The following is a 20,095-nucleotide window of genomic DNA, read 5'->3' as shown; positions in this document are numbered from 1 at the left end:
AGTCGAAGCATACTGTAGGGGCTGCAGTCGTTGCATCCGGAGGAAGACCCTGCCCGCGTTGGCGGCTCCACTGTCGCACTTGCAGAGTGCGGGACCTCTGGACCTGGTATGTATGGATTTTCTGTCGATTGAACCTGACACCAGCAACACCGCGAATGTCTTAGTCATCACCGATCATTACTCTCGCTATGCTCAGGCATTTCCCACTAAGGATCAGAAGGCGACGACAGTGGCGAAGGTGTATTGGGAGAAGTATTTTGTTCATTACGGCCTTCCCAGGCGAATCCATAGCGATCAGGGGCGGGACTTTGAGAGCCGCCTTATCCATGAATTACTGACTATGCTTGGGGTTGAGAAATCCAGGACTACACCGTATCACCCACAGGGAGATCCGCAGCCAGAGAGGTTCAACCGGACCCTGTTGGATATGCTCGGGACGCTGGAGATTGGGCAGAAAAGCAGGTGGAGTCGTCATATTGGACAATTGGTTCACTGTTACAATTGTACTCGCAATGATGCTACAGGATATTCGCCCTATTATCTGATGTTCGGGCAGGAAGCGAGGTTGCCCATTGACTTGTGTTTTGGGGGTGAAGTGGGTGAATTACCTGGGAAGTCCCATCTAAAGTATGTGTCCGACATGAAGAGGGAGTTACAGCGGGCGTACGAGTTGGCCGAGGCGGCGGCTACCAAACAAAATCAGAGGAATAAGATGCGGTATGATCGAAAGGTGAAGTTTGTTCAATTATTGCCGGGCGACCGGGTCCTTTTACGGAATTTGGGACTCCCTGGTAAGCACAAGTTGGCAGACCGATGGGCAGCCAGCCCCTATGTAATAGAGAGCCAGATGCCGAACCTGCCAGTTTACCGGGTGAAACCTGAGGATGGGAAAGGGCCTATCAAGGTACTCCATCGGAATCACCTGCTGCCGCTGGGTCAAGCGGTGCAGGTGGATACGGAGCCAGAGTGGGAGGTTACGCCCAGTACAAGGACTCTACGCGGGTGCAGAGAAAGGGAAGAGACCGCTGCTGAAGAGTGGGGACGGGTCCCTCGCCCGGAAATGGCTACTGATTTGGAAGAGGACGACTCAGATGAGTGGCCCCTGTTCCCATTCGCTGGTGCTCCAGTACCCGGAGAGGAGGCTCCTGGCCCTTCCCATAGTGAATTGGGTGAGAGGAGGGAAGGTCTTGAGGGTCAGATGGAGAGGCAGCCAACAGTGGTGGGAGAGAGGGTGGAGCCCGAGCATGAGCTGGAGAGATCTCAGGTGAGGGAGGACCCCCGTGAGGAAGGGGGTGAGGGTCTGTCAGGAAGACCTGGGGTGTCCGAGACAGTGGGTTCGCAGATGGAGAGGGAGCCCAGGGGGGCAGAAGGGGTATGGAGATCTCAGAGGATTAGGCGCCCCCCCAGAGCGGTTGACATATGTGGTACCAGGAGAACCGAGTGTGATTTCTACTGCTCTGGGTAGTTATGTCACTGCTTTCTGCACCTGGGTTGGGTTTTGGGTGTTGCAAGAAGCTTTGGGGAACTCTAGTAATGCCATGAGGGCATGACATTTGCTGGTGGGGAGAGAATGTACAATGTCCTGTGTATGTTACTAAAAAGGGCTTCTTTGGTTTGTTACGAGTAGGAATGCTTCTTTGTCTGTTAAAAGTTTCTCTTGCCGTTGTTTCGCTTTAGAATGGCTGATATGGTAATTGTATTCATTTGTTAATCAATGGGGAATGTTATTGTGTTTTGTGAGGCTGGGAACTTGGGGGAGGGGTTGCGTGGGCTTGGGGTGTAGGGAGTCGGGAGGAAGACGCCGAGGAAGAAGGACGTGCGCTCGGACGCCCACCGGGAAGTCCGAAGTGGGAGTTTCGGGAGGACGACCACCGAGGAGTCGAATGGTTCGCTGGATGAGCTCCACCGATGTGCACTAAACTGACTGAACTTTGATAAGTTGGCGCTTTTTGTTTTTTTCTTGTATATATATATATATTGTATTGCCTAATACTCTTTTAATTTTAGTAAACTCTGTAAAGTGTATTTCATACCGGTATTTGTTGTGGGTGTGATACTGTTGGCGGGCGCGAGGCATAAACGCGATTCTCACAGCACCTGCGTGTACGGGAGGTGGGTTGGTGTGTGGCTGAATCTCTTTTTCCCCTAGACATATACCAGCCTGTTGGGTAAGTGTTACACTTTGATAATAAATGTACTTTATATTTATACTTTAACCTTCAGCCTGAAGAAGTGTGAGGTGGCAAACAAGACAAGTGATAGCATGACAAACAGTCAAATATGTAGAAGAAGAGGCAGTAGGGAGACATGGCTAGGCTGGGAGTTGAGGCAAGAAGGAGGGTAGAAATGTCAGGAAGTGACAAAGAAGACAGAGGTGGCAAATGGGAGATGGTACTGGGTGAAGGGAGCTGTATGGAGAAAGGCCAATGGCAGGTTTCTGGGAAGTGAAGTGCAGTAACTTATCGCCCAGCAATAAAGGCAGTAGACAGGATTTAAATAAAAGAAGGAAGGAAGAGTTTAAGGAATTGCAGAGTTTTGAATATGGACCTGTTTCTGATATTAATCCAATTAAATTAACTAAGGATTTGAAAGAAGTGTTAGGAAATATTGTGGGTGCAAGCCCTTTAAGAGATGGGGCACTCCTTAATGTTTTGTAAAGATAGTGAGCAATGTGAGAAAGCTTTAGGGTTAAAAGCTGTGGATGTAAGGAAAGTAACCAATGTATTATATTGAACAACCATGGTTTTGGGGAGTAATCACAGGATCAGGGGTTCTCCACAGACTCCTTGCTTAATGGTATTGGTCCATGGCATAAAAAAAATTAAGAACTCCTGCTGTAAATGTGTCCATAGACTAAGTTAAAACAATTTATTTGGGAAAAGTTGTTGATGCTAAATGTTTAAAAGGGTTTCATGGTGGAGCACAGATGGCTTATCAGTGTTAATTAGATTTGATGGAAAAAGATTTCCAGATAGGGTTAGTTAATTTAGGTAATATGAATTATATCATTAGAGTCTCTGTTCCCCCCCCCCCCCCCCCGAGATGTTTACAGATGTTTGGTCATGTAGCAGCTGTGTATAGGGGTAAAAAGCAGTGTTGTAGTTGTGGTGTTCTCTATATAAGAAAGCTGTGGAAGTGCAGCTTATACGGGTAAAAATTAGCATATTATATGCAAAGGTTCTGTAGAAAGTACAGAGGACTGTGTCAATAGGACCTATTAAAATCCAGAGCACAGATACTGTAGATTAGTCAGTGTGTAAAGTACATGATTTTATAACAAAGTATTTGTTGATTATTGATAAACTAACTTTTGTTAGTTTCATGGCAGTTGTGGTAAATTGTACCATGCAAACTAAAATTAGGACAGAAAAAAATACTAGAAATTTATTAGGAAATGGTCAGAGAACAATTGTTAGTATTTTTTCCTCTTTTTTTCTATTTTTAACCTTACAATGGAATATTAGGAATTTGTTAGCTAATAATCAGGGAGTTTAATGCTCACAGAACTATATGGGGTTTAAGTGACACAATTGTGAAAGGGGCAGTGGTGGAAGACTTTCTAGATGAAAAGTATTTGATGTGCTTGTATGGTGTTTAGTAGGTGGCAGTAACACCCCATACATTGGTCTGCCAACAGTCATTAAACATAACTGGTAGAAGAAGAAGAACGCTATTTGGTTAGCAAGTGTGCAGAATGTTACGGGATAGATAAATAAGAAGTTACTGTCTTCATTGGATGAGCTGAGATTATGGGTTGTAGAACTTTAGCTATAAGCATTTAAGAGAGAAGTTAGGGTAAAAAGGAGACTTGAGAAAGATTTGGCAGGCATGGTGAAGCAAAATCCCAGAAGATTCTATGGGTAGATTTAATGCTAGGGTTATACATGCAGAGATCAACAAGGCTAGGATCATTTGCTGTAGAACAAGAATACCGAGGGACGTGTTAATAAGGGATATAATGTTATGAGAGATATACAGAGTCAACAGCTCAACTCTATTTCCTCTAGCAGGGACAATAACAATCTGGGAAAACTGTTTGATTAATTGGTAGAAGGCTTAGAAAGAATTGATGAAAAATCAATTTACCTTCTGAATTGATGGTGAAAGCTGAAACCCTCATCCCATTTTAATATGTACCTGAATAAGTACTTGAAGAGTGAGAGTCAGAAAGATTCTAATATAATAAAGAGAGAATTTGTTCATCTTGGAAACAATAGGCTGAATGACCTCCTTCATCTGTAACACACCAATGATTTGATTGCAATAAAATCAATAAATCTGAACTTCATGAACATTCAGAAACCTTAAAAAAGACAACTTTGAAAGCTTAAGTTCTGTTACTTTTTAAAGGTTTTCAGAAGCATTGTGGACACTGGTTGTTCTGTTGACATCCTTGTTACCCAATTACCTCCTCAAGAATGTATTTAGTCTGTGTAATTGGACCATGCAGCCACACAGAATCTCACTGCTCCATTCCAGCATGGTCCCTGTCAAGAGAGTTCAGCGTCAGGTATGAAAGAGCTATGACCAGGACAGCGGGGAATGCAGACAATTTATGCAGAAATTGGGCTTCACTGAGTATTATCTAGGCCATTGTCACTTGCAGTCCAGCTAATTATAATAACTAAAAGTTCAAGCCTTCTATTATGCACTTGACCTGAAAAAGAACTTTTATTATTCCTATATTGCTAACATTAAGTACTCTATTTCCTTCATCATGTTTTCCTTTCAATATAAGTGGATTTTCAACTTCTTTCTTCTTTTACTTCTTCCATACTGGAAGCATTCAAATGAAATATTGTGTTGGATCACATCCACCTTCGGTGCATTCAGCATGTGTGAGGCAAAACAACGTCCCAAAGGTGCATGTGGGACAGAGGTGTTGATAGAATCAAGATTAACAATGATCCTGTCTTTAACTGATGCTACTCAGAGTTTATTAGCAACAGAGGCTATAACATCTCAATCATGAATGTCAGTCTTGATTAACTTTTCAACAGGAAAATATTGCAGATGCTTACCATTTGAAATTTAAAAAACAGAAAATTCTAGAAAAACGCAGGTAATTGAACACAATGGAATTTAATGGATCTTAGTTTATACTCTTTTAGCTAATTCATGGGACATAGATTTCTATTGCCACGCACTACCTACCCACGGAACTCTTGCTTTTGGTGATTCAATGTCGCCTTTAGTTTTTCTGATAATCCATGCCTGGGCACTTTTCCTTTTGTCCTTTTTCATATTAGGCTAATGTATTTCTTTTTAGCAAATTATGTCTTCCTGATTACTGTCATATGCTTAAATGTAATTTGCCTATCTAACTTTATTAACCTGCATTAATTTTATTAATTAAATGATCTTATTAATGTTCAGTGAGCTTCAGCTCTGCACAACCTGCCTCATGTCATAATATTTTAATAGGGATTTATTATAACTTCTAAATATAAATCATTCTTCTCCTCGCGTCGTTTTCTTCGCTTTTCATTTTATTTAGGCACTTACTGTCTGACCCTTTCCAGCTGAGTGGCAGTACGGTAGCAGGACTCTGTTGTGATTGGTATTTTGAAGGTCTATTCGTGCAAATCATCGAAGAGTCTGAAACTAATTAATAGGAGAAAACAAAACGACCCCATGAAATCCGTTCGAATGCAGACCACTGTTTTAAACAGGACTAATAGATGTTGTATTTGATCATCGCTTCAAATCTTCTTACTGTACTTTATACTCTCCACCATGCACTAGACATTACGCTACTGCCCGCACCCTGACATCAAAAGCAAATTTGTTCTTGCATCAAACAAAAGACTGAATTGTACCGTGGATGAGGAATGCGTCATAAAAATTGCAGCAAATTAAAACCTTTCCATGGTTTACCTTTGTACTCAACTTGGTGTGACAGAGGAGGGGAAGTTTATTGAAAAAAGTTGGAGACAACGAGGTCTCCTGGTGAAATTGGCAGCCAATGGGAAGACGTAGGGTCGCAGATTTCGCCGGGGGCGATGGTGCTCAGCCTCCCCAGAATCACGCTCTGCGCCACCAATCAGTCTGTAACCTTGCTCGGCGCACCTAAACTTCGCCTTCTGTGCTTCTAGTCCCAGTTGCCTGGATTGCAATAGGAAACGAGTATGGGATTATCTTTGTTTCAGGAATCAAGGTAGGAATTCCAATACAGATGCATTATGTATCAGTTCTTCAAGAAAAAGTAACATCACAAAAGCTGCATTTATAAATTTAAAACAATTGAGAAAAATGACTGACTAAACGGACGGCATTGGCCTCATTTTATTTTCTATTTATTTGATGATATACCATGGGCTAGTATTATTTTTGTAAGGCTATGTCAGTATTCTAACCAAGAAAATCGAGGAGCGTTTATATGACCAAATTTTGTAGAGATATTCCCAGAGAAAAATAATCCAATGCACAGTTAGTTTATGTTTGCTAGGAAGTCTGTGTAAAAAAAAATTAAAGACATACCTATGAAGTGATATTTGCCGTGGTGTTAAAACCAAAACCATAGCACATGTTCTTTGAATGAGTAAACACGAATTTACCTCAGAGGTTAGAAGTTACGTGAAGAGAGAATGTTACAACTGTTGTTTGGAAATCTTAGTTTAATTTTTTTTTGAAATGGAGCGGTGGATCAGGCAGGTGTTTCAGGTGCATTAGAATAATACCTTTGCGAAAGTAGATCAAACGCACCCATTATTTTATTTTAAAATATGCTGCTTATTATATAGGTAGATATAAGCAGACACTTGATACATCTTTTGAAGTAAGCTCCATAGTCGCAAAACAATGTCAATTACTTGTTTAGATTAACAAGTGAATTAATAAAAGCTCAGTAAAGAGGTATGAAGAGTAGAGATCAAAGGGTAGTTCTCAAACCCTATATAGACAGCAGAAGCCCTGTTTCTGTCTCATGAATTTCAAAATCAAATTATTCTTTTGAATGGATCTTGATGAGATAACCAGAAAAAAACATTGGTTTTTCACCTTGTACCTCATATAACAGAAAATGAAAAATTTTCTGTGTTATTTCAATTTGCTACTTGTTAAATGATTTGGAGGAATTTATTTTTACTCTTTTATTGCTGCCACAAATCTACCACTGTCTCCTTGAAGAGGTGAACTTGGATTTAGTTGTGTCTTGTCACATAATGGCTCTCACTGTGATTTCCTCTCTGTCAGGATGAATGTCACATTATGGGGTAGAACAGTTAAGGTATTGATAAGAGGAAGCAGTCACCTTGAACAACTAACGTGCATAAAGTAAGTTTGATCATGGCCACTGGGAACATGTTGGGAGCGTGGAAATTGCTGGATGAGAATGGACAAAGATTAATAAAGTTCACAGTCTTGTTAATACTGTGGTACAGTGCACGATGTCTGCCTGTAGGTAATTTTAACATTTTAAAATATTCCATTGGATTAGCTTAATGTGGATAATGTACATTTATTGCCATCCTCCCAAATTTGCCAGCAAAGCCAGAAATAAGAGCAAATTGAAGAATTGCAAACAGTATGAAAAAAACATTGGTAACCGTTGCTGAAAACATGCCAGTGCATTAGATCCTGGCTTCATTTAACTCCTGCATGCTCAGTTCCATTGATTTCAGTAGTAAAGTAAATGTAAATTAAAACTCAGTATGTCAGAGGCAAGTGCAACAGATATCTAATATCCCTGAGGTCCACAAATTTTTAGAACTTCTAAAGCCTGCTACTTATGACATATTTCAAATTAGATGTGGTTCTCACGGTTAGGAGAGGCCTTAAAGTACCATTATTAATCATGCCTTGGGAATTTTCCAAGTGTTAAATTGAAAATTATTAATAAGGAGTTACATTGAGGATATTATGTTTGAACATGTCACTAACTTGTCTATCAACCATAATCTTTCCTGGATCTTTTTTTGTTGTCTTGCTGCCTCAAGCTGTCTTGATCCAAAATGGCAAGGCCTTGAGTGGCACAGGGGTCTTATGTCACATAGACTTGGCAACTGGGGAAAGGTGTGTGGTGGGATGAGCAAGTGCTACTCAAGTCAATGGCTCACAAGCTGCTGCCACAGACTGTGCCAGCTCTCAGCGATTTGAATGTTTGAACATCATATTCATAAAGTTTCATAAGGATGTTTTATAAATTGAGCTGTTTTCAAATTACCTTAGCATAAATTAGGAACTCCATTCTAATCTACATATTAAATCTATATTTCCCAATAATTTTCTTTTATCCAGAATTTCTAATACTAAACATCTAAAAATTATAGATATATCAGTGATAAGGGTGTCGAAGCATTTAGAAAGATTTCAGATGCTCACTGTGGATTTGTGAAGAATAAATCATTGCTCTCCAATCTTGTTTGATTGGATGAATGGCAAGACATTATGATTATTTATGTCAATCCTCAGAAGCAAAATCATGGAAGATTAATTTAAATGTAGTTATTGCATATTTCCTGCTGGTCCACTGTCTCAAATCATTGTCCTTCAGAATGTCACCTTTCTACAAATGCCTCCTTAAGACTAGTTTCTGTGACAAGGCCTGACATTGGCAATCTCCTCATCCCACCATCAACTGGGCTTTTGGTATCAAGGTCACTGCTGTCATTTGCGGGTGTCTTCCTTTGTAACCTGTAGGTCATTAGGGAAAACTCTAAATTTGTCACTCTGTTTAAGGAAATGTGACTAGCCTGGGGATTTCTCCCGTGGCCTTTGTTGACCTTAAGAAACATTGATTTCTTCACATGGAAAGACAACTTTTCTTTAAAGTATGAGAAGTCCTGTACAATATGGAATAGTTGTCAAGCCTACTTGCCAATGACATTACTTCTGATGATTTGATAATATACTGTTTTCTATTTGAGTGACTATCTGGTGTGAACAATATATATAATAAATAAAAGGTTGCATCTTATTTACATGGAGTGGTCCCACACGAAAGTATCCATCATCAAGGACCCCAACCATCCACTCCATGCCCTCTTCTCACTTCTAACATCGGGCAGAAGGTACAGAAGCTTTAGGTCTCACCCCACCAAGTTCAAGAGCAGTTATTAACTTCCAGTGATCAGGCTGCTGAACCAGCATAGATAACTTCATTTACCAGTACTCTGAACTAATTGAATGACTTGTAGACTCACTTTCAAGGACTCTTTACAACTTATGTTCTTTTTTGTTTGCTTTATGACAGCTTGTCTTGCCTTTGCACATTGGGTATTTGTCAGTCTTTGACTATGTACAGTTTTTTCTGAAATTCTATTATAGAGTCATAAAACACTGCAGCACAGAAACGGACTGTTTGGTCCATCTAGTCCATGCTTAACCATAGATCTGACTTGTTCCACCAGCCTGCACCCAGACTACAGCCGTTCATATATCTCCCAATAGAGTCATATGTTTATTTTTTCCTACAAATGCCTGCAAGAAAATTAATCTCAGGATTAACTGTATGTGATAACATACAGTATCCATACTTTGATAATAAATTGACTTTGAACACATACTATGTAAAATTTTTGAATTTCTCTTGAACCAGGAATAAACAGGAGAGACTCTTGGAGAAGCTGTATATTTTAATGTTTGTCGCCATTCAGACTACAATTTGGTCTCCAGTGTTATGTTGTAAGTAACATCTTTTTAAAGGATGTCTGTGACTCTTGAAATGCTTGAAGGTAACTAACATATTAAATTGATTAACTTGAAAAGATTAATTGGTCCATAAAGATGGATTTGTATTAGGGTCAGTGTTACTGTGTATGAAAGTGTGAACAACAGTCCCATCTGACCTATATTACCTCTCTTATCCTTCCACCAACCACACTGTACCCTATTCCTTAAACCATCCAACATAAAATATCTTGGAAGGGGAAAGAACAATGGGAAAGAATGGCCCTGCTATTGAGAGGGAAAAATCTCTGGAAAAGGTCTGTACAACTCTACGGAGGCCATTTTATTATGCTTTATAATTCCAGAAACTAATCAAAAGAAAAACAAGGGAACCAGGAAAATATTTCTACTTAGTTTACTTTTCTTTAATGAGGTACGCACATATGACGTGCTGGCGTAATGATGTGTGCCATTTACATGTATATTAAAAAATCCATTTTGTAAACAAATGGAATGCTTAATCAAAAATACATTTACAATATTACTCAACTATTGCAGAAATATTAAATACACTCCAACTTTTACCAATATAAACTGATAACCTTCAATTCATGACCAATTGTTTTATACTATGTATCGGATTCTCTCTGCGTTGTAGATGAATTTCTAATGACAAAATGTTCTGCTCACTCTGATCCATTCTTTAAGAGTGCTACTGTTTTATAATTATACTTGTCATGGTTTACGGATTGTACTCCTAGAAAACATTCTCTTGGGTCAGAAAAGCTTATCTGTTTGACTTTCTATCCATCTCCTCCGTCTCCCATTTTATCTACAGATAACCTGTATTATTGTGTACATATCCAAGGTTATTTCATTTACTTCCACTTTACAATGAAGTCTTTAAAAACAAACAGATTAATTTTGGCTAGATATAATCTACAGATTGTTAACATATGCTTCGTGGTGGGATTATCGATAAAACACTTTGTTTACAATTGCAGATAATAATCTTCCTTTGATTTAGGTTCTTTATCCATTTCCCTGCTAGTTTCTGAAAAATCTGTGTCCATTGTTCACAAAAGGATTTGTTCAATAATTAAATTATCCTAATTCATTCCTTTTTGTTTTAAAATCATTTAATGATAAATAGGTTGTATTTATGACAGAATAATTCCCTTGCCTCTTTTAGGAGTCCAAGGAGATCTTTAATATCCACGAGAGAAGTCTTTGTATACCAAAAAAACACTGTTAACAGTGTACTTCCCCGGTACGGCATTGAACTATCAAATTAGATGAGACAATCCAATATCTGCAATGGGATTTAAAACTTCATAATTACTGTCTCATTGATGAATGACTTTGGGGTTCTAACATTTAAGTGTCATTCATTCTTTTGGGGCTCTCTTCTGTTTTTGTGGATGGTTGTGAAGAAAAAGCATTTCAGGATGTATATTGTATACATTTCCCTGACATTAAATGTACCTTTGAAACCTTTGAATGTGGAGATGACTCTAAGTATGATATTCTATCCACATTTCTAATTATGTTCCTTTTTCTCTAGGTGTAGAACAGAAATTCATCTATAATGGCCTGGATGGCAACACTGTGTGTCCCAATATTAGGATTGGCCAAGATGACTTACCAGGTAAGTTGTTAGATGTTAAGAGAAGCTGTGCCCTACAACACACTTGATGTCTTTTGTAATAGAGAATAGAATTCATCTCAGATGATCTAATTTTGCTTCAGTCCAGACTGGCCCATATTCATAGAAAAATAAATCTGAAGGGTCTCATATCTCACTTTGACTCTGATTTTAAATATATTTCAAATCCTTGTGACCTGTAGCACAATCACTGCTACTGTTGTAGGTGCTGCTATTGTCACATTTCTTTTCCGCTCCCTCCATCCTTTACCACCTACCCTCTTCATTGCAAATGAATATCCTGCCACAATTCTCACAAAAGACCAATTGCTAAAATCCATCTGCCATTAATGTTGCCACCAAAGAGATAACAGGAATTTATTTCAGTAATTTGAGTCACTTACTAACCATTGCAAATACTTTGTTGCTCGATTATGAGTCGCAGATTTCCAGTCACCAAGATGTATGGAAAACTTCCCAAATAAATAAGAAGCTTTAAAAAAAAGTTCCAAACTCTAAAACTTTTTGCAATGAATTTTGGTTGTTGGAATTTTTAGAACTATCATCTTGTATAGTTGCCAAGCTTTCAGTTAAAATAAGTGATATTTATTAATATGTTAGATTTTTTTTATCGTGAGGGTACTAAACATGAGAAATTCTACAGAGTTCCAAAGCGATGCACATCAAATACTGGAGGAACTTAGCAGATCAGGCAGCATCTATGGAAATGAATAAACAGTCAATGCTTTGAGCTGAAACCCTGCATTTTGTGTGTGTTGCTATTAATTATATACTGTATGATGCACAATTCATTTAGTAAGAATTGACACTGATATAGAGGAAGCCCATTTAGTGACTGAAATTGATGTGATATTGTTCAATACATATAAAAATAAAAATTGCCTTATCTATTCATTAGGTGATGTGGCATTTGCAAAAAGAGAAACAGTGAACGCTTAAAGTTTGATATCCAGTTCTTTTGAAGAGTAAACAACCAGAACTGTGATCTCCATAAACAGGGCCTGACCTGCTGAATATTTACAGCATTTTCAGCATCATCAGCAGTTGCTTTTGTATTCTGATATTTTACTCTCCTGCCCTGTCAGGATTTGACCTCATCACCCAATTCCAGTTGGATTCTGTTCCACTGCGGGGTGTGAGGAGAGTGGAAGGTTCCATCCCGCTGCAGATCGCCTTCAGGCTTGACGGAGAGGCAAACTTTGAAATTCCAACAAGGTAAGAAACACGTGTGAGCTCTGCTGAGCAGCAATCCTGCCGCATGAGAACAAATTCTAAAGGCAAACTATAAAAGTATAACAGTTTTTATCATCTCCACATACCTGTTTATGATTTAGAGTGTTAGTATTGTTTGACATGGTATTTACATTGATTGTTAAAACCCAAGACACTGAAAGAAGTGCTTTATATTACCTAATCAAGAAACCAAAGAATGGTCGCCAGCAGCTATGGGAGTAACAAAGGATAGAATCAATAGAGCTGAATTGAACAATAGTACCAAGAGAGAAAAGAAGAATCAGGTTTAATATCACTGGCATATGTCATGAAATTTGTTGTCTTTGCAGCAGTAGTACAACGCAATGCATAATAATAGAAAAAAAACTGTCCATTCAGAAATAGGATGGCAGAGGGGAAGAAGCTGTTACTGAATCGATGAATGTGTTGAGTGTATGTCTTCAAGCTTCTGTACCTCCTTCCTGAAGCTAGCAATGAGAACAATGCATGACTTACATGATAGGGGTCATGTAGATGGATGCTGTTTTTGGAGGCATCGCTCCTTGAACATGATAACATTTACTGATCATATGTTGAGCATGATTGGATTTGTCAGTTGGTGGCCAGATTGACTCCAGCTTTGCTTAGATGCAAACAGAAACACAACTTGGAGATAAGAAGTTGAACGAGGTGTGTAAAAACTTGGGCTTGCAGGAGAGATGTTGATGGTGAGAGAGAGCTTGGACTCACCTGCCTGTTTCCACCAGCTTATTTAAGGGTATGTGGCCAAAATCTTTCAAAGCCAGAAAATTAGAACTGTAGTCAATATCAACGTGCTCACTCTATAAAAAATCATTGAGGGTTGCTCATCCGGGATTGGATCATATCGGTAACTTCAAAATAACTGAGGGTCGTAACAATAAAGTCATTAATTTTGATGTGACTTTAAGCTCTTGGTTATAGAACATAAAATAGTACAGCACATTACAGGCCCTTTGGCCCACAATTTTGTGCCAACCTTCAAACCCTGCCTCCCACATAACCCCCCACCTTAAATTCCTCCATATACCTGTCTAGTAGTCTCTTAAACTTCACTAGTATATCTGCCTCCACTACTGACTCAGGCAGTGCTTTCCACGCACCAACCACTCTCTGAGTGAAAAACCTTCCTCTAATATCCCCTTTGAACTTCCCTCCCCTTACCTTAAAGCCATGTCCTCTTGTACTGAGCAGTGGTGCCCTGGGGAAGAGGCGCTGGCTGTCCACTCTGTCTATTCCTCTTAATATCTTGCACATCTCTATCATGTCTCCTCTCATCCTCCTTCTCTCCAAAGAGTAAAGCCCTAGCTCCCTTAATCTCTGATCATAATCCATACTCTCTAAATCGGGCAGCATCCTGGTAAATCTCCTCTGTACCCTTTCCAATGCTTCCACATCCTTCCTATAGTGAAGCGACCAGAACTGGACACAGTATTCCAAGTGTGGCCTAACTAGAGTTTTGTAGAGCTGCATCATTACATCGTGTCTCTTAAACTTTATCCCTCAACTTATGAAAGCTAACACCCCATAAGCTTTCTTAACTACCATATCTACCTGTGAGGCAACTTTCAGGGATCTGTGGACATGTACCCCCAGATCCCTCTGCTCCTCCACACTACCAAGTATCCTGTCATTTACTTTGTACTCTGCCTTGGAGTTTGTCCTTCCAAAGTGTACTACCTCACACTTCTCCAGGTTGAACTCCATCTGCCACTTCTCAGCCCACTTCTGCATCCTATCAATGTCTCTCTGCAATCTTCGACAATTCTCTACACTATCTACAACACCACCAACCTTTGTGTCGTCTGCAAACTTGCCAACCCACCCTTCTACCCCCACATCCAGGTCGTTAATAAAAATCACAAAAAGTAGAGGTCCCAGAACAGATCCTTGTGGGACACCACTAGTCACAACCCTCCAATCTGAGTGTACTCCCTCCACCACGACCCTCTGCCTTCTGCAGGCATGCCAATTCTGAATCCACCTGGCCAAATTTCCCTGGATCCCATGCCTTCTGAATTTCTGAATAAGCCTACCATGTGGAACCTTGTCAAATGCCTTACTAAAATCCATGTAGATCACATCCACTGCACTACCCTCATCTATATGCCTGGTCACCTCCTCAAAGAACTCTATCAGGCTTGTTAGACACGATCTGCCCTTCACAAAGCCATGCTGACTGTCCCTGATCAGAGCATGATTCTCTAAATGCCCATAGATCCTATCTCTAAGAATCTTTTCCAACAGCTTTCCCACCACAGATGTAAGGCTCACTGGTCTATAATTACTTGGACTATCCCTACTACCTTTTTTGAACAAGGGGACAACATTTGCCTCCCTCCAGTCCTTCGTTACCATTCCCGTGGACAACGAGGACATAAAGATCCTAGCCAGAGGTTCAACAATCTCTTCCCTTGCCTCGTGGAGCAGCCCGGAGAATATTCCGTCAAGCCCTGAGGACTTACCGTCCTGATGTATTTTAACAACTCCAACACCTCCTCTCCCTTAATATCAACATGCTCCAGAACATCAACCTCACTCATATTGTCCTCACCGTCATCAAGTTCCCTCTCGTTGGTGAATACCGAAGAGAAGTATTCATTGCGGACCTCCAGGTACATCTTCCCACTTTTATCTCTAATCGGTCCTACCTTCACTCCTGTCATCCTTTTGTTCTTCACATAATTGAAGAATGCCTTGGGGTTTATTTAAGGGCAACATTTGTGTTGTAGTGCTTGATGACTCCATAAAATTTCTTTGGAAGTTGTTACAAAACTAACAGGAAGGATGTTAATAAAGATTGTCTGCAGCATTGTTTAACCTGAATGTGGGAAGTGTATCCCCAGAGTGTTTAAAGCAGGATGATTGATCCATATCCCACAGGCTATAATTGCTACCATTTAGAAACAACTTTGCTTATCAAGGTGATCTATTTTACCATCTCTGACTGAGGGTAAACAACATATTTCCCTACATGTAGGGATACGTAGATTCAATTTCTTACCAACTATTCCTGCTTTACAACTGCGTTCTTGAAAACTCTGCAGTGGAAAGCTATGGTGTAGGATAGACCAGCCAATATAATGTTGAATGGCCGTGAGGTCAAATGACCTATTTTTTTCTTTGAAGAATGCATCTCACAACACTCTGAACACATCATCAGTGATGTAACCTGGGATGTTCGGTATTTTGGGTCTTTCAACATCAGACACCCTCACCCAGGAAACTGAGATGTGGTTAATCAAGCCTCAAATTCTGTTCAGGTAGTATGTGCTGCAGATGCCCCATGGACCTTCTCTCTACACCCAGAGCCATATTGAGGCTTTCTCTGCTGCCTCGATAATGTTGCCGGGGACTCTCTGCCTCTTTGTAATGGCGCTGCCCAATGTGCTGAGGATTCAACAGGCTTGCACTTTGCCTTCCAACCCCCACCTCCGACAGTCGCTGACCAGTTTGTCATATCTGGCAAGCTTCCTCTCGTGGGCCTCCTCCAGTTGCTCCTCCTGTGGCACTGTCAGCTCCAACAGCATGATGTGTTTTGCTGCCTCTGAGACCAGGAGGATGTCTGGTCTAAGGTGGTCTTGACAATGTGCTGTGGGAGCTTTAGTTGTTTCTCCATGTCAGTCATGAGCGGATCCCAAAATCCCTGTGGGCAGCTTTACTCTTGCTTCTGGTTGCTCTCCAGCTCTCTCAGAAAGGTGATAGTTCGACGCAGGGTTGAGTTGTTTGCTGTTAATGATTCTTAAGGTGATTGCTTCCATGGGTGTCTTCAGTAGGTGGTCACGTCTCTAGTGGTATTGACCCTCTCCCAAGAGCTTTCAGGCAGCAGCACAGAATGTGCTCCAAGGTTCCTCTCTTGGTACACAATAGACAGTCTGGGGCATCAGCCTTCCCCCAGCAGTGCAGGTTGGATGGACTGGGTAAGATGCCATATATTTCCTGGAAAAGGAATTTGATTCGGTGTAGCTCTGCTCACTGGAGATCAGTCCATGTCACTCTCCTTTCTATGGCCTCACCCACCAGGTTCAAGCTCCCAGATGCTTTATGCCCACTGCTTGGTGGATCTCTCTTCATCTACGGCTGGTCTCACTTCCTTCAGGATGAGTCTGTGCTTCTCCCTCCCCTTAACCGTGTCATCCCTGGGGGCTGGGAAGCTTTCCAGGCAGGTCCTTCTTCGGGTCACCGCTCCCACCAGGGCGTGTGGCACAGCTGAGATTCAGCCTGCCTCAAGGTCTCTTCCACTCCCTCCCGGTCTTCACAATGACCGCTGCTTGGGGCACACTTGGGTCACAAGAGTCCCTACACTGTATTACCTCTCTAGCTCTTGTCACCTTGACCTCAAGGATTTCAAGGGCATGTTTCAAGCTTGGTGTTCCTTCCGTAGAGGATGATGTTACTGAGAGTCCTGGGCAATCCCAGTTACCTCCGGAGAAAGCTGCTGACCTTTCTCTCAAGGTTCTCAACAGTGGAAATTGGAATTTCATATACCGGCAGTGGCCAAAGAATCCTTGATATAATGATGTGCTGGTATATCCACACCTTGAACTTGCCAGGTATTAACCTAATCTTGCTCCTATTGTCTTGTGTTCTGTGAAAGAAAGTGTTTCTACTGAATGTTCAGTGAATTCCCAGCAGTGGGCTGGCAGAAGCTCCTGGGAAATTATAACCATAATCTGTTATCCACAACATATCATTAATCTATCAAGTATCCAAGCCATTTATTATAATGAATGGTATCAAAACTGGTCTCTATTATTATTTGTTAACGATTTAAATTTTAGTCCAGCTGTCACATTAGATAGCAAATGACAGGCTCACTGTTCTATGGAGGGAATCATAGGTTATAATTATATAATACTAGTTTGTGAATACCAATTGCACAATTACAGGACTTGCAATATTAATCAATGTGTGATAATGGAAGGAGTGACATTAATTAGCAAGTGACAATCTTACTATTATGGACACAGAATACTGGTTCTTAAATGACAAAGATGGACAGTGTATGTAATGCAGTAAGCAGCAATCTTGCAGTAGAGGGAGGTCATATGATAAATAGCTAACGTCCAGCAGCAAATTATTACAATAAAACTTCTGTCTGGAAAGCTTAGTTTACTATGATTTTAATAATTAAAGAAAAATACTAAATGTATTTCCATGCTTTAACCTTGCTGAATGGATTTACAAATGATAAAGGAATTTTACAGTCCAGCACTCGCACTGGGGAGTGCCTCTCTCAGGCAGATTACCCCCAAAATGGATGGGAAATCATGGAATTTGCAGAGGTACATACCTTACAAGAGCAGTTCTTTTGTTGAAAAGCCAGCTGATTGAATCTTTGCAGGTCTTCCAGTTGTCCTATTAAGGGGGTTTTACCACATTTACATGAAATGTACATTGTCTGGCTTTGTACTTTTTAACATCATAAAGTTGTACAGCACAAAGGGCCTTTCAGCCCATCATATCTGTGCTGATTTCACTCCACTAATCACACTTACCCACTTTGTGTCCATATCCTTTTAAGACTTGTCCACTGAAGGGCCTGTCAAAATATCTCTTTAACAGTGATTGTATTGGATAAGACCGCCTCCTCTGACACTTGTTTCTGCTTTACCTGCCTCCTCCCTTTGGGCAGAAGATACAAAAGCCTGAAAGTGTGTACTGGCTTAAGGACGGTTGCTATCCCACTGTTGCAAGATAAATGAGTGGACATTTTGTGTGATAAAATGGACTCCTGGCCTCACAAACTTGGATTAGTTCTGCATTTCGGGATCAGCCAAAGGAAAGAAAGACAGAGAACGACAACTGTCATTTCATGCAAAGTGAACATAATTTACTTGATTTTCTTATTTTTGAATAAAAATTCTTAATAAAACAGCATTTAGGTTTCATCTTGAATTGCCTTTCAACTAAATGACTTGGCTAATTCAGAATCAGCTGCATCATTGTGTCTCTAGTCTAGAGTACTAAGAGACTGAAATTCTCTTTCATAAGAGCTAGGTCAGTTGTCAAATTTATACTATATATCTGGAACCATTCAACAAGATCTTGCCTGATCAGAATGTTACCTTCATACTACATTTCAATCTACCCAAAGTAAACTTACTCCCTCTTGTTTATCAAGCATCTATCCAAGTGTTCCCTAAAGATATTCAAACCCTTCAATGTATAGTTTTGCTTCATGAAGAAACAAGCAGTGTCAGAAATCCCATACACATCTCAAAGGATCTACCCTGGGTCCAACACATTGATGCAGTCACAAAGAAAGCATGCCCATAGTTCTACTTCATTAGGAGCTGAGGAGATTTAGTATGTCACCAAAGACTCTAGTATATTTCTACAGATGCATTGTGGAGAACATTATGACTGGTTGTATCACAACCTGTATAGGAGCTCCAATAATTGAAAGAAGCTGCAGAGGGCTGTAGACTCTGTTAGGTCCATCACAGGGAAAATCCTCCCCACCTTCAGTGACAGCATGAAGAGGTATTGCCTCAAGAAAGTAGCATCCATTATTAAGGGAACCCACCATCTGGGACATGCCCTCTTCTGATTACTACAGCCGGGGAGAAGATGCAGGAGTCTGTAGGCCCACATTTAACTTTTTAGGAACAGCATCTTTCCCTCCTCCATCAGATTTTTGAATGGTCAATGAACACTACCTCACTTTTTTTTTGCACTATTTATTATAGTAACTTACAGTATTTTTGTCTTGCACTGTATTGCTGCCACAAAATAACACATTTCATGACATACGTCAGTGATATAAACCTAATTCTGATTCATTGTTAAGCCTAAATCTGAAGCCTTAGTGTATGTCTTGGACAAATCTTCCTGAACTGCAAATAAAATTGCAATTTATTTTTATGTATGTTTTCTGTGCCTTGATGCATTTGAAGAATACATTATAACAACAAACAGAAAGCTACCTGAATGACTGGCAATCGGTTAAATCTCCTGCACCATCTAGTGTAAATGATTATTTGATACCTTCCAGAATAATTTACCCACGAGGGCTGCCTGAAGAGTATTCCTTTGTCACCACCTTCAGGATGGTGAAAAACACGGTTAACAAAGTGTGGAATGTGTGGCAGATTATGGATGAAAATGGCAATGAGCAAGTTGGTCTGAGGCTGAATGGAAACACTCAGTCCGTGGAGTTTTACTTCGTCGGTTCGGATGATAGCTTGCAATCTGCCAAGTTTCAAGGAGTTGCGCAGATTTTTGATACTGACTGGCATAAGATCCTGGTGGGTGTGGAGATGGAGACAGTCAGTTTATTTGTGGACTGCCATCGTGTAGCATCCCAACACATCAAACCAAAGGGCACCGTTAATGTCGACGGTGATATTCTGATTGGCCGATTGGATGCAAACTCTCAGGTATCTGTGGTGGTGAGCCAACCTTCCTCTTTTATTCTCGTTGCAATTGTGGCTATAATCAAAGTATTGTGAAATAGTTCCTAACATTTCTATTTGTCCATATTCTTCCTTCATAATATTTTTCTAAATATCCAGAGTTTGTTAAAGCAAAGCACGGGACCTCCAAATGTATCTGAAGTTAAAATGT

The 20,095-nt window shown here is 40.3% G+C and overlaps 1 protein-coding gene across 1 annotated transcript in view; it reads left to right on the top strand.

The window, feature by feature from the left end:
• The window catches only part of LOC140737902 (uncharacterized), a 53,307-nt gene that overhangs the window by 12,290 nt on the left and 20,922 nt on the right, over positions 1 to 20,095 (top strand). Inside the window, exons 2-4 of the mRNA XM_073065125.1 lie at positions 9,539 to 9,624; positions 11,174 to 11,257; positions 12,361 to 12,490. Of these exons, the coding sequence (XP_072921226.1) occupies positions 9,539 to 9,624; positions 11,174 to 11,257; positions 12,361 to 12,490 (300 nt within the window). The remainder of the gene's footprint in view (positions 1 to 9,538; positions 9,625 to 11,173; positions 11,258 to 12,360; positions 12,491 to 20,095) is intronic.

Source organism: Hemitrygon akajei, chromosome 1 (assembly GCF_048418815.1).
Source record: "Hemitrygon akajei chromosome 1, sHemAka1.3, whole genome shotgun sequence".
In the NCBI taxonomy this organism is placed as follows: domain Eukaryota; kingdom Metazoa; phylum Chordata; class Chondrichthyes; order Myliobatiformes; family Dasyatidae; genus Hemitrygon; species Hemitrygon akajei.
This window is presented reverse-complemented; position numbering and strand designations above follow the sequence as displayed.